Source organism: Xenopus tropicalis, chromosome 1 (assembly GCF_000004195.4).
Source record: "Xenopus tropicalis strain Nigerian chromosome 1, UCB_Xtro_10.0, whole genome shotgun sequence".
Lineage (NCBI taxonomy): Eukaryota > Metazoa > Chordata > Amphibia > Anura > Pipidae > Xenopus > Xenopus tropicalis.
Window position 1 is genome coordinate 54,060,258 of NC_030677.2, and position 15,223 is coordinate 54,075,480.

Here is a 15,223-nt window from a genome sequence, read left to right on the forward strand (position 1 = left end):
ATTATTTTATAGCCCTTTTATAAATGCCATGATTTTTAATTTTTTTGTATAGCTAAAATCTTTTATTCCTGCTTTTCAGGAAGTAAATAGCTACAATATATGAATGTTAAAACTAATATAATAATTACATCCACCAAATGGTTAAAAACCTCCCTGCTGCTTAAAAACACGTAGGCAAAACCTGTCAGGTTATTGAAAAAAATGCTGTCTGATATACAGCACAATGTTAGTCAATGGAGAAATATAAATCAGTACACACTACTGCAGTCTTATTAGATTGACCAAATAAGCTTTGCTCCAGTACACTTATATAATCTTAATAAATCCAAGGATTATTATTCACTTTGATTGCTGAGGTGCATTTGAATACTCATAAAGGATTCAGGGACGATTATCAGTTCATGTGAGCATAATAACAAGTCGACATTCTATCAGTCAGGGCAAGTAGTGGTGCCCCCACATGTTTTGCCTGTCATTTGAATACCTCATTCTCCACTCAGTCTGCAAGTCACCCACTCCGCAGGCAATTTTGTCTCAGTACTTTATATTCACATCAACTAATTAATGAACTAAAGCATACTAAAGAACTAGGCTAGAAATGCTGCACATAATGTTTGGGCTTCTGTACCAGCCCAAAGCAACCCCAGCCCTTTAGCAGGGACCTGTGTCTCCAAAGATGCCCCACCTTCTTTTCTGCTGATTCACTGCACATGCTCTGTGCTGCTGTCACTTACTGAGCTTAGGGACCAACTTAAAATATACTGTGTATATGGAATATAAATGTCACAATATAATCCTGATTAGTAAATATAACTACAAATTATTAGTAAATGGCATCTCTAAAACCAGTGTAATTAGCAACAGAATTTAATAGCCCTGTACATCAGCTTCTTTGACAGACCAACTTAATTTTCTGCTTGATAATTTGTGAGGACCCCTAAGATTAGTTTCTCAACAGATGCCCAGAGCCCACTGAGCATGTGAGCGTCACTGACACTTCTAAAATAATCCAAGATTAGGGGTTCCTGTGATAAGTGTAAAGAGCTGGATCATTACTACTACTAACTGCTAGTGCAGTTAATTCAGTATTTCAAATATGGCATTTGGGATAAGTTTCCTTTAGGAGGTAGATTATTATACCAAACAAAGATACTTTTTCTTATTGCTTTTGTAAATTTGCAACAGGTCATTAAATTCTCTTCAAACTCTTATGAACTCTACAAAGTTTAATGCATCCAAGTCCCCAAAATCTGCTAACTCCCGCTACCTAGGAACCCTTACTGTGTTGGATAAGTCAGTTAAGGAAGGTGGAGGTGACATTGAAGCTGCAGATGCATTACGAGCTACTGTTTATCAGGTAAGCGCCATCAATGTCTTTTTATTTGTGTGTATTCCTGCATGAAAAATGGACGTTTTGTAAAGTATATTCCAGCATTGGATTAATTTTAATCTGGTGATTTATTTTGATTTCTTAGTTATTAAATCTTTGTTCATTATGTTTGTAGCAAAAAACCTAAAAATATATGTTTTTAAATAAATAGAAATGTTACTGGATTGATTTAGCAAGAAAATTCAGACAAAAACTTGATGACAGCTTACACACTAAAGATATGGGGGTATCATTCATATGTGAGAGGCATTGTGCATATTGCATAAAACATGCACAAGCCGAAATGTTTTTCACTTGTTGCACCCTGCCCTGAAGCTAGGACCAGACTCTGGTCTTTACACAGACCGTCCCTTATGATCACAGTACTTTTAAAAGAATGCTGGATACCCTGTACCAGAAGTGCTGGCAGGTGCTGGCTCTATGGCAGTTTTGCAAACAGTATTCATTAATAGTGTAAAATATTTTTAAAGAGATAGCATATTCTATGGTGTTGTTCAACAGAAGGGGTGCATACATTAAACATTCAAATACTGATCAATGCAGGAGTTACATATGGCCCTGTATAGAAAGAGTTGACTCTCAAAATATGCCATAATAAAATATAAAAACATTTGTTCAATAATATCTGTGTTTATTTCAGAATTGGCTACAAAAGAAAAAAACGTTTCTTCATGAGCTTCATAAAATGAAGAAGTCTGAAGTAGAAGTAGAAAGGGAAAAGCACCAAAAGGTAAGGTCATTGTATGTTGTTTCAGCTTTTTTTGCCAGTGGATTGCAGTGTAGCATATGCTGTCTTGTTACTGTACTACAGTCATTTAGTGAAACTACAATCCAAGTAAAAGTTGCAGAAAGTTACTGGAGTCTAGATTATGAATTTTTGTATCTCTGTCAGATTCTTTATTATTGTCAAATGTAAAATTATGACTACGTGTATTTATGAGACATTTTTCATTCTGTACTTAATAAAAGAGTTATGTAATTAAAGGCACTGTTGGATTGCACCTACAGGACACCTTGTGGGCCCTGCCAAACCAGGCCAGGAATGTAGGCCCTTCAACCTTGCTGACAAATTCAAAACTGGGGTGGGGACCCCCAAGGTGGCTGCCCCAGTGGGCCCCAGACACTCAAGTCTAACTAAGTTTGCCCAGGTGCAGTAACCCATAGCAACTAATTAGCAGGTAACATTTACTGGCCACTTGTTTCAAAGCAAAGTTCTTATTGGATGCTATGGGTATGCACCTATGCTATGCACCTGGGTAAATGCTTTTATTACATATGGGGTTAATCTATCTTCTATAACAACATTTTTTTCCCCTGTAAACTCTTCTAGCGCCTGACAGTTCCATATTTTACTGCCACTAACTAATTAGCAAGTCTGACAAGAACTTCTCAGTTATATCTTTTTTTTTAGGAGTTGTGTAGTTTTTTAATTTGGTTTTGTTTTTTTGTTTTTTTAAAATCTGCTATAAATGCAAAATATTTTTTTATATTTGAAAGAAGGTGTGTGAATAAGGAAAATTTTGCTGGGCATTTTGTTAGGTCTTCTTTCCAGCCTAACATGCTGTATAAACTTTTTTTGTGTCACAGCTTTGATTTTTTTTGTTAATCATTATAAATAACAAACAAATGATGATAATCCATTAGTTATTTACAGAAATTAAATTAGCTTTTGCATGTTAGACATCTTTGCATGTATTTTAAACTTTTTGGAATTTAAATGTAATCAGTATGTTAAAGATAAAGTAAAATTGATGCCACAATTTTTATATATTTTATTTTGTGGAAGTAGGTTCTATGAGCATGTTAGATATACCTGGCAGTCATTGCTGGTCCTCTGGTATATCTATTTATTCAGAAACTTTATGATCCTTCATTATGTTTTTTTAGTTTATTATGAAATAATGCCATCATATATACTTTGTATATAGTTGAATTTTGAAAAAATATTGTTTTTTGATAGAGATGAAACCAATTCAGGGCTACAACCCAGTGTGCAGCTGCTAAGAATTCATATGTATTATTTTTGACATAGGGTATCCCAGGTTACAGTATGAGCAAATCTGTCCCATTTCGCTTCGCTAATACATTAGCAAGTCTGCAAAAAATTTGTGAAATAGAAGACCTCTTCTCAGAAAACATTTACTATTGCACATTACCAGCAAAATTTACTTTGATCTTCTTTACTAGAACAACAAAATCATGTTGAAATTGATGATGGGATGATGGTTTTTTTTTTTGATGGAGTAATATACCAATGAAGTAGTAGTTTGACTCTTTTGGGGAAATTTTCTGTAGTGTGGTCTAATCTTAAGACCAAGAGGATGGTAAATGAGCAATGGGTCTTCAAGGGTTCCACCAGTAGTTGTGTGTATATGCTATTCTTTTGACATTTTATAGGCTCCCTGTAAAAATACTAAGGTTTACAGACCTTGAGGAGTTAAAAGGCCATAAATAGTGTTAAAGTTGTGGGAGATCCACCTTTGCATTTCAGGAGATTGGAGGCCTTCCTTTTAGAGTCTGGGTTTAAATATAGTTGTTTTGGTTTGGGTGTTTATGGGTGTTAGATTTTGTGGTTGACCATAGGTATAAATGTTATAATGGGATTTTTAATATTGTGTTTTAAAATATTGTTAGGTGAAGCACATTAAAGGGAGGACCCATCCAAGGAGTTCTGGGAGTAGTTAGTTGGGCAAGTCTTGCAGCCCAATAATAGTTAATTAAACCTACAATCCTATTTAAGTGGCCAAATGATAAAGAGTAGATTTATTTACCCTATGGTGTTTTTTTATTTCAAATGAGCTGTATAGTTTTTTCCTTCGTAAGAGAGTAATATCTTTGGTGTCAGTGCCTATGGGGTGGCCAATTACCAAACTAATACTTACTAAGTCATTATCCTGTATATGAGCACGTTTTCAGACATTTTTCAGTATATTGTTTCATTTACAGATATACATTGCCTGGTTTCCCTTTTTACATATAACCTAAATATAGAAATATGAAATATTGTTATAATTGTGATCTGATATTTTCCGATAGCAAAAAAGTCATCTCAAATTTTCATGCAATTGACCTTCGGGCTGGAGTTCCCTGAATATCTAGGACAGCAAATAAGTGGTCCTCTAAAATCTCACTCTAATTGGCTTTCAGACTGGGCTTTAAGAAACATCTAGAGCGGAAATTAAGCTCTTGTCCCAAGTCTTACCCTAACTGGTTGTATGTGTCCAAGACATTCTTTTAAAAACATGGAAATGCATGGAAAAAACTGTTTCCTTGGCTATGATTTTATTCCTGTATATGTTATCATGCAATATTATGTATAATATTAGCTATTCATAGTTTATACTTGATTGATAAACAGTACTTGAAGAGCTGCCTTACCTTAGCTGGTGAGAGTAAAATATGATCATTTAGTGATCACTCATAATGTGAGTAGTATATACTTGAAATTGATTATGGCCTTTTATGATACCACCAAGCAAATATCTCACATGCAGGAAATTGCCAAGAAGGAGGAAGCAAAAGCAGCATTTGAGGCATGGAAATCTGAGAAATCACAGGATATTCGAAAACATGTTATGAAACTAAAAGAGGAAGAGGAAAAGAAGTTGAAAGAAATTCAAGATATTGCACAAAAAAAACGCGAATCAAAACAGGTACATTTTGAAATGTGTGTGATGTGTTTAAATTTGGGCTTCCCTTTTTAACTTAGATGTTTATTTTCTACATGAAAAGAAGTTATTGTGACTGGTACAAACAAAAACAACATAGTTATGCAAATTTTAGTGCACACTTACTCTTATTTGCATTATTTAGTAGATAAAAAAAATAAAATATTGCATATGCCTTCCTTTGGCCACCCTTTCAGTTGACCTATTAGTTTTATTTTTTTGAAAGGTCTAATTCACTAATTAGGCCTTAAGTCTGCAATTAGTTCCAGAGATTAATGATTCTCTAAACCCTTGCAATCATGCAGTGTCATGCCTACAGTCAACAGTCACAGGCTGCTCTACTTAACTGAGAGAGAATCTAAGAATAAATGGGAAGACCGTAAAAAGACTTGTAAATCTCCGAAATGTAATTTAAAGGAAAACTATACCCCAAACAACATAGGCCTCTATAAAAATATGTAAAACCCTGCTTCATCTAAATGAATAATTTTCATAAAAATATCATTTTTAAGAAGTATGTGCTATTGGGTACTCCAAAATAGAAAATTGCCATTTTAGGAAGGGCCGCCTCCTGGGATCATAGGATTCACAGTGCACACAAACAAGCCAAGGCACACATACATGCAAGGCTACATCAACCAATTAATGGACAGAGTTCTTCCTTTTGTTTCCATACTACTTCCTGTTACAATTAGAGCTGCATTATTTCCTGTCAGGTGAGCACACAGCCCATCATTAAATGGTGGCAAAGGGAAATGATGTAAAATGGCAATATTTACTGATATATATTACAGTTTGGTAAGATTATTTAATAGGTCACTTAGCATAATATAAATTGTCTGTTGGTTAAAGGAGAAGGAAAGGTAAAAGCTAAGTAAGCTTTATCAGAAAGGTCTATGTAAATACAGCCATAAGCACTTACAGTAATGCTGCAGTCCTCTATCAGAAGAAACACAGGATTTCTTGTCTCCTTTTTTGTAAACATGTTCTTAGGGTATCTGACTTCCTTTCAGAAAAATCCTTCATTCCTGGGGCCAGAGTCTGCAGTTCTCTCCTCTCTTCCCTTTCCTGCTCCCCCCTCCCATAAGAATTCATAAAACTCACCGATTCATCAAAGTCATTTCACATGTGTTACTATTCATATCGCATGCGCAAAAATCCTGATTATTGCACAGCGTTATTTCCATCGCATTGAGGTAATTATCGAATAGAAATAATACTAACGCATAATTCACAGAAATATTTGAAGCGTAAAAGTAAGTAATTCTTTTGGTATTTGCTGATGAAGTGTAATGAATAAATGTTGATGAGACGTCATAAATTAATATTGTTAGTATGTAAGGTAACCTGTCCCTAAGTCAAAAGGACATTCAAGGCTGTTAATACAGAAACTGAAATTAGCTTTTTTGCTGTAGTTTTTTTTGTGTATTTTTTGAAAATCCATAAAACCAAGCTTCTTACAGTAGGTAATGATATATTTCAGTGTTATTGGTATCCTCTAATAGTAAAACTAGGGTGAAATTGGAGGCTAGTTGTTAATTGCTTACATGGTTGTAAAGATAAACAAATCTTCTCACATACATAACTATTCCTGGTTATAGGGATCGAAAATAATAGTTCAACTATAAATATTTATTCCAGAATTCTTTTTAGAGTTAATAGCCATAGAAAATAAGAAAAATATTTTAGGTCTTGTTCTTTAGCATTTCTGTTGCTTGCATCCCAATCTTGCTGCGGCTTCAGCTTCTTACCATATGGCATAACCTACATAAATATATGTATATATAAAGTCCTACAATAAGGAGCCCAATTAACTAACTATTGATTTTTTTTTAACTCGAATCGAATTTTTAGTAAAAAAAGTCAGAGAAGAAACGCTGCAACTTTTCCGAGATTTACTATGCGTTTAATTCGCATTAAACTTACCGAGTTCATGTTGAAGTCAATGGCAGAGGTCTCTTCCCTTTTCTTTTGTCTCGTAACTTTAGAGATTTCACTTTAGGGTATCTTTTTCAAATGGTCACAGTGACAATTTCTATGACGATAATTCCAAAAAGTCACGTTTTTTATGACTTTTCTTGCAGCGACCTTTCCTTTCGACTTTTTTTAGTAAATATTTGACATTCGGGAAAACGAGTTTAGTTGAATTTGAAAATAAAAAAAATTAGAAATTATGGGGTTTAGTAAATCTGCCCCTTAATACAAGCAGTTACCTAACATTATCATCAATGAGTTGCATTCCATTTAAAGCTTTGAAAATTAGTTTCGTAATACTTTATTGCAAAGGTTTCAGCCTATGACCTAATATCTATTTTTTTACCATTCAAGTTAAAAGATTGTCAGGACATGATTGCATTGATGGCATGTAAGTAGGGGGCAATCCAAAACTGATTAGCTAAAAAGCATCTGAAGCATAATGTTATTTGCTGTGATTGCTCTGTGTGTCATCTAATACACTGAACTGTCATATTGAGTCGCCTTGTTCTGCTTTCTGAACACATGATGGCTTTGAAAAACACATATTGTATTTCACACATTTAGGACTGATCCATGAGAAAGCTATTTACACAATAGGGGGAAGGTATCTACCATATCTTAACAGTAACAGAATCTAAAAGGGACTGCAAGAGAAAAACCACAATACAAAGATATAGTTCTAGTGAACTCTTATCAACCAACACCCTTGCCACACTACCAAGTTCATCTCTTAAAGTAAACTTACTAGATTGAAGTCATTTGCAGAATACTGAGTAATTCACATTAAGCAGGTTGTGGAACAATTGTAGTTAAAGGAACAGTAACTCCAAAACAGGAGTGTTTTAAAGTAATTAAAATATAATGTACTGTTGCCCTGCACTGGTACAGCTGGTCTGTTTTATTAACATTTATTATTAACATTTATTTATAAAGCGCCAACATATTCCGCAGCGCTGTACAATAAGTGAGTTTCATACATTGGACATACAGAGTAACATATAAAGCAATCAATAACCGATACAAGAGGTGAAGAGGGCCCTGCCCAAAAGAGCTTACAATCTACAAGGAGAAAGGGTTGAGACACAAGGTGTGGGAATGGGCATGACCAGAGTTGTGAGAGGTGTGGCACAGGGTGTTGCTAAACTAGATTAGGGTAAGCCTCTCTAAATAAATGTGTTTTTAGAGATCTCTTGAAGGCAGAGAGATTGGGAGAAAGTCTGATAGTTTGTGGGAGCGAATTCCAGAGAAGGGGGGCAGCCCTTGCAAAGTCTTGAATGCGAGCGTGTGAGGAGGGAATGAGAGAGGAGTTGAGGAGCAGGTCAGTAGAGGAGCATAACAAGCGGGTTGGATGGTACCTAGAGATAAGTTCAGAGATGTAGGGTGGGGCAGAGCTATGAACTGCTTTGAATGTAAGAGTCAGGAGTTTGAATTTTATCCTGGATGGTAGGGGAAGCCAGTGCAGGGATTGGCAGAGTGGCATGGCAGAGGAGGAGCGGTTGGAGAGGTGTATGTGCCTGGCAGCAGTATTCATTATGGACTGGAGAGGGGACAGTCTTTGGAGGGGAAGGCCAATTAATAGGGAGTTACAGTAGTCCGGGCGAGATATTATAAGAGAGTGAATAAGAATTTTGGCAGCATCATGGGTGATAAATGATCGTATTTTGGAGATATTTCTTAGGTGAAAGTGACATGATTTGATAAGTGATTGGATATGAGGAGTGAAGGACAGGGCAGAATCAAGGATAACCTATATACCTATAATTGTTAACCTATATAGATACCTCAGGAACAATGTGGGCTTTAGAAACACTACTATAGTTTATATAAAGACCCTGCTGTGTAGCCATGGGGGCAGCCATTCAAGCTGGAAAAAAGGAGAAAAAGTACAGGTAAGATAGCAGATAAAAGATAAGTCCTGTAGCATACAACAGTGTTTTATCTGTTATCTGCTATGTATCCTGTGCCTTTTCTCCTTTTTTCCAGGTTAAATGGCTGCCCCCATGGCCATACAGCAGGGTATTTATATACCCTGTAGTAGGGTTTGTGTAGCAAACACACAACTTTTACCAGTGCAGAGCAATAGTACATTATGAGGGAGATTAATCAAAGTCCAAATTTCGGATTTTTAAAAGTACGATTTGTATAAATTTGTACTCGTTGCGACAAATATGATTTTGTCGCACAAATTGTCGCAAAGTACAAAAAAAGTTGCGTAATTTAACAAAAATATTGTACAAAATTCGCAAAAGTTCTAAGCTTTAGAAAAAATACGATTTTTTTTGTAATCGGACCTGTTGTACTTAAATAAATGGGCCCCTATATGTTAATTACTGGTGTTACTCTTCCTTTAAGCTTCTCTTATAATGAGACACGTGGTTCTCAACAATAAAAATTAAGCAATAAGTTGTATAAGAATTATACCTACAAATGCAGGTGAAAGTACAGGCATATCCTCAGTAGAGCATACCTTCAGCTGATTGTGTCAACTATTTAGGCCTAACGATTTAATGCACCCCAAAAAACTGCATGCAGGGATCTAATTATGATGAGGTACAAGCATCATTGGTACCTTAATATTGTGTGGTGTCAGTACGCTCACCACATTCTGTATACCACCACTGACACTAGCCATATTCTCGCGTTAGAGATATATAAGCTTTGTTTCCGTAACAGTGTCCCAATAGTATTACTTTGATGTATGTTTAACTGTCAGCTGATTAGCCAGTCTCTGTTTATTTTGAAATAAGAAATATGACGGCAAAGTTGGCTTATGCTTTTCATCTTTTCTTTGAAAGTGTTTTTGAGTGGGAAATAATTTGTGTATTATTCATCTGAAAGACTGTAAGCATACTAGCCTTTTAAAGTTGTTTCTTAGATACAGTCATGTTTTATTTCTGTTCGAGACAGAATGATAGAAATCATCTTTCACCTCAAAAACAAAAAAAAAACAGCCTTTGTCTGTAAGCCTTGCCTCCAATTGTTTTTTGCCTCAGTAGTGTTGATGGTAATGAAAAGTTCTCAAAAGAATTAAAGTAAACACACTCAGTGCTCTTTACTTTTCTGCCGTTCTGTCAGCAGCTTCAGGTTTCAGCAAATAAGCAAGGGCTTCTCAATGAGGTACTGCTCTGCATATTCCTCAGTTCCCTTACTGATTTTACCACTGTGCTGAAAGCTAAGCTCAGCATATCAATGATGTGTATATATGTTTTTATTTATACACCTGTACTTGTATATATATAGTAATTGCACTCTAAAGTGCACTTTTCACACTGTACATGTGATTGCAAATGACCCCTTTGTGTTACCGATTCATGGTTCTGCATGCTGCACTGAAGTTCTCTGATGGAATTGGGTTAAACCAAAAAAGCTATCTGTTCTATAGGCGATTATAAGTCTAATTGGGTTGTGCAATAAAAAGCACTAACTCTTATTGGTTGCTATAGGTTATTGCTCCTGGGCAAACTTAGTGTCTTAGTGTGTATATATATTATCTGTTCTTTAGGACACTGTAATAAGTGTCAGAGAGAGATTTTTCAAAAGCCACAATACTCAACATAGCATCTATGTTTGATAGTATCACGATCAGTAATTTATGATATCCTGTTATATAAAAAAAATGCAAATAGCTCCCTTTGTGCATTATTGCAATTTCAGTTATCTTTATTCATTTAACATCCGTTTCTTTATGCTTTAGGCGTTTGAAAAATGGAAGGAACATAAGGATGTTCGGTTGAAAGAAAAATCACTGACGGAAAAGCAGACTGACAAAGAAAAGAAAAATAAAGAACAGAAAGAAATTTCGGAAAAGAAGAAAAATAATATAGCCGCCGTCAATTCATGGTATATCTGGTTTTGTCTTCTTATAAATGAATAACCTCAGCAATGCACCCCATTGTTCTATCTCTCCTGCTATCCTTCACAAATAGGTTAGGATATGGATCTATGGCTTGGTTTTAGAATGTGTCACCAGTCTTTCGGATGGGTTGTATATTATTTAGTTGACTATATTGTTTCCCAAATGATTTTTAAAGGGAAACACACTTTTATACAGACAGTCAGATATGGGATTCAATTTACATGCAGCTCCTGCTTCCTGGACTGTGTGGGACTAATGTAACTGTTTAAAAAAAGTCTGATTTAAATTGAATAAAACAAATGCACATAAACATGAAGTCTTATCAGTTTTATACTGCTGGAAAAGAGGAAAACATGCGCCCTAAAGAAAATCCATTTAGAAGTGATGCTTATCTTCCACAGTTGTATATAGTGCATAGCTTATCATGTGCAAAGATAAATTGTTCTGCATTAGCAAATGTAGCTATGTGCTGGCATAAAATAAACCAATGTTTTTGCAACCACAGTGGTCATTAAAAGATCACTGTCTTCTTTAGGTGTATATGGAGAATGTTGGGGGAATTTACAAAATTAGAATAAATTGAAATTGGAATTAGAATTAGACATGTAAAGTGTGTTTCACTGGGGGGAGGGGGTGAAATAGATTGTTACGGTTTTCCTTGGGCCAGTGCTCCAGGGCATTGTCTCCTTACCTCAGATATTTGTTCCTTTGGCGTTTGGCCCATGCACAGTAGAATAGATATTGCCGGGTTTATACTGGTGACGCCAGTAGGAAGGCAAGTAAAATGGGAGAGTAGCACAGACCGGTGCAGTTTTCTGCTAAGGGCTCTGGCACACGGGGAGATTTGTCGCCCGTGATTTTTTAAAGAACGATTTGGTGACAAGACGAACGACAAGATGCCAATGAACGACAAAACAGGAGCACCGGCCTGTGGGATATATTAGCACTGGGGGTGCCTAATATTTTGGCACCCACAGTGAAATAGATTTTACATGTTCTTTAAAAGAGTAACAGTATCATAAAAAAGAATTTCAGATTACTTTAAACTGCTATGCTAGGCACCACTTTTATTAGTATAAAAAAACATCTAGAATTACAAAAATCTTTTAGAAAAAAGATTTGAAGATTTTTAAGCAATTAATGCTGTTTTGCTTAAGTCAGATTGAGAAACGAGGAGTTAAATTGGTATAATTGTTTCACTTCAACATTTAGAATTAAGATGTTTGTGAATTTGTCATTGTATGATTTGTCGGTGTAGGCAAACTTACTCCAATTTAATGCCAGTTTTGTATTGGATCCAATTTTGTGGATTCCCAGCTATCTCTGTAAAGGCAACTTGTAAAATAGACTATGCCCTTGTGCCTTTGAGCTTATGTACAGCAACCTAAGGCTAAATAAACTGTACACTAATTTTTCCAATTAAACGTTGTAAACTTGTTATTGCCAGCTCGTAACGTAATGGCATTCCATGTGCCAAGGCTGATATGACTTTTGTGTAGAAACTTGTGTAGGACTTTTTTTTTTAAATAATTTCAAAGTAAAGCAATTAACAATGCAAAATCATAATTGCTCTTTATATTTACCAAGGAACGATCAAAAGATGCACGTATTGAAAGAAAAACGAAAAGAAAAAAAGTTTGAAAAACTAAAGGAGGAACAAAAACAATCTGAAAAACTGGAACAAGAAAAGAAAGCACTGGAAATGTATGAAGAATGGCTGGTAAGGACCTGCTTAAGAATAAGTTGTAATGTAGATCATTACATTCTTGTTTAACACCTTTTGTTTTAATATCTGAATTGAATTATAATTACAGACAACAGAGTTTGTAGAAGAACATCTTGAGTAGTGAGAAAAAACACATTAAGGTTGATAATTGAAACCTTGGATCTTTCAGTTAAAGTTCTTAAATAAGAGTAAATTGTACCAATCTGGAAGCATGAGAAACCTTTTGACAGTGTATGGCTTTGCCCCCAAAGCTGCTTCTCAGAGCTCCGTATACTCAAAAGCATGTGTGGTATATTCCAACTAACAAGAGGGCAACCAAAAAAGATATAAAACTTTGAAATAATTTCTGAGCTTATAAGTAAACCTTGTGTATAAGGTACACCATAAATGTTTTCTGGCATTTCTGATGGTGGGGGGACAAAATACCTATATATGTTAATATGTTAATTAAGAGCCACACTAAGGACACATTCTCTATGTTTTAATTAAATTTTTATTTAATTCAACTAATTAGTTTAGGTGTAGAGAGTAGTAGCATAGCAATGCGCCACTTTCTGTCTAGTCTTGGCAGGACAGTCCTGGGGATGCTATATGATAAAAAAAATATATTACCAAAACTAAAAAATCACTGTTAATGATCCCTGTGTCTTGGAGGCTCCCTATGTAGCATGGGTGCAGGAGGAAGGATGGAAGACAGCTAACAGTAGGAAGGTACCACTGTAGATGGATCCCTTACATTTCTGCACATGGGCCATCTGCTAACTATTTCTGTTTCCGAACCACATTAGTCTATGTAACGTTATATGTTATATTGATGATTTCATAGGAGAGAAAGGAAAGAAGAGAAAGGATTGAAAATAAACACAGACGGCTTCGGATTCTATTAGAAGAGGACCCCCCACCTCCTTGGAGTCCTCCCGGCAAAACCATTCCCTCAAGTAGATGATAAAAAATGTGAACTCTTTTATATCATATATTGTTAGATCAGCCTTTCCTAACATGAAATTATCATGCATGTTGTGCTTGTTCCTTTTGGAGTTACACGCAAGACTTTTATAAAATGTGATCTTAAATTAATTCAACATCATGTCACCCAAATTTTCTTTTAGGGTGCAATAACTCTATAGCATTTCTTGCAGAGATATCTCCTAAAAACTGTGCTTTTGCTACTGCTTGAATACTATTTTGTCTCTTTGAAATAGCTGAGTACTATTTAAAAACTGCATTTTATTTGTCCTCTTAGCCTAAACACCTGCATTTCTACAGAAAAAGGCATTGAAGCATATTTCTAAAGGTTTAACTGCACTTCAGCATACTGTGCAATTTATTTTCTTTATGCCTTTCTTTATGTGTACGTTTGCATCATAAATATTCAGCGGGTATTCCATAACTTCACAAGAGCAAACAGTTGGCCAACATGAAGTGCTTTCTGCAGGTTCTCATACACTATTAATTTGCCAGAATTGTGATAACTATTTCTAACGAAAGGCATATTTCATGGTTTCTGGTGTGACACTTATTTATAGAATTAACCACTAATTGTTTTATTGATTTTTTTTATATGAGCAAGTTTCTCTGACTTTAACATGAAAGTGAGCCACAAATTATTAAACATACTTTTGTAAATGTGGTGCTTATTTGTTTGGAACAGAGGGCATTGTTTTTCCAAGCACAGCTACAGTATCTGATATTCCTTACGTAGAGACCATGTTTGGTTTTAATAGGGATGCAACTTTAAGGGATGAGCAAGTTAAAGAGTAAACATGAAATGTGGGGATTTTATGGCCAAGGGTTTGTAAAAACCTTAATACTGGCATAAATATGTTTGAAATGAAGTTCTATAGGCTAAAATGGAATCCGCCCTTCAATAAACCCACAGGGCGCTCACAAGCCGATATCCACAAATAAACGCCATTCTTCTCTTTTTCTGGCCCTAAGTGCTGATATGCCACTAAAATTCTGTAGGCACAGAACAGAATATGATCCACAGCGTAGCAGATACACTTGGCTGAAATATTAAGGAAAAATACCCAACATGAATACATTGCGGCCAAACACAAGCAGTGTATTATTCATCAGGGCAGGACTCCATTTTGGAGCACAGAGACCTTCGCTAATTTCAAACACACACTCACTGAATTCAGAAATTCAAATGAATCCACTATTGAAGTTAAAAGCAGTATCTAAACTCTTTTAGCTGTGTCTTTAAAAGCATCTTTAAGGCACTTATATTGTGGTTTTCCAAGATATATTAAGGTAATCAAATCATTTTAAAAATCAGCGACAAAATTAAATGCAGGTTGCAAAGTTGCACTGATTGTAAAGTAATGTAATGCAGTCATTTTAGCCCTTCTAGCTGGATTTTCTAGAAGTCTCCCTGGGATTTCATAAGATCTAGGGAATTCTGTTTGCAGTACTGCAGACTCCAATTAAGGGAGTTTATTTCATTACCAATTTAAATTTTTGATTAAAAATGTAAAGTCTCTGGATAAAAGACAGTATTAAAGTGTATATCTTCAAAGGCCATACACTCTATATATTTATTACAAAGGCATAGACTGTGCATATTAACATGTTTTATTACCCACAAGTAACCTTGACATGGT

At 35.3% G+C, this 15,223-nt stretch overlaps 1 protein-coding gene across 3 annotated transcripts in view; it reads left to right on the forward strand.

Annotated features, from left to right (window-relative positions):
• Nucleotides 1–14,243, forward strand: part of map9 (microtubule associated protein 9) — a 38,834-nt gene extending 24,591 nt beyond the window's left edge. For all 3 annotated transcript variants that reach the window (XM_012955631.3, XM_002933476.5, XM_004911154.4), the window contains exons 9-14: nucleotides 1,186–1,357; nucleotides 2,031–2,120; nucleotides 4,885–5,043; nucleotides 10,730–10,875; nucleotides 12,479–12,611; nucleotides 13,444–14,243. In XM_012955631.3, the coding sequence (XP_012811085.1) occupies nucleotides 1,186–1,357; nucleotides 2,031–2,120; nucleotides 4,885–5,043; nucleotides 10,730–10,875; nucleotides 12,479–12,611; nucleotides 13,444–13,563 (820 nt within the window). In that variant the 3' untranslated portion in view covers nucleotides 13,564–14,243. The remainder of the gene's footprint in view (nucleotides 1–1,185; nucleotides 1,358–2,030; nucleotides 2,121–4,884; nucleotides 5,044–10,729; nucleotides 10,876–12,478; nucleotides 12,612–13,443) is intronic.
• The last annotated feature ends 980 nt before the right edge of the window (nucleotides 14,244–15,223 follow it).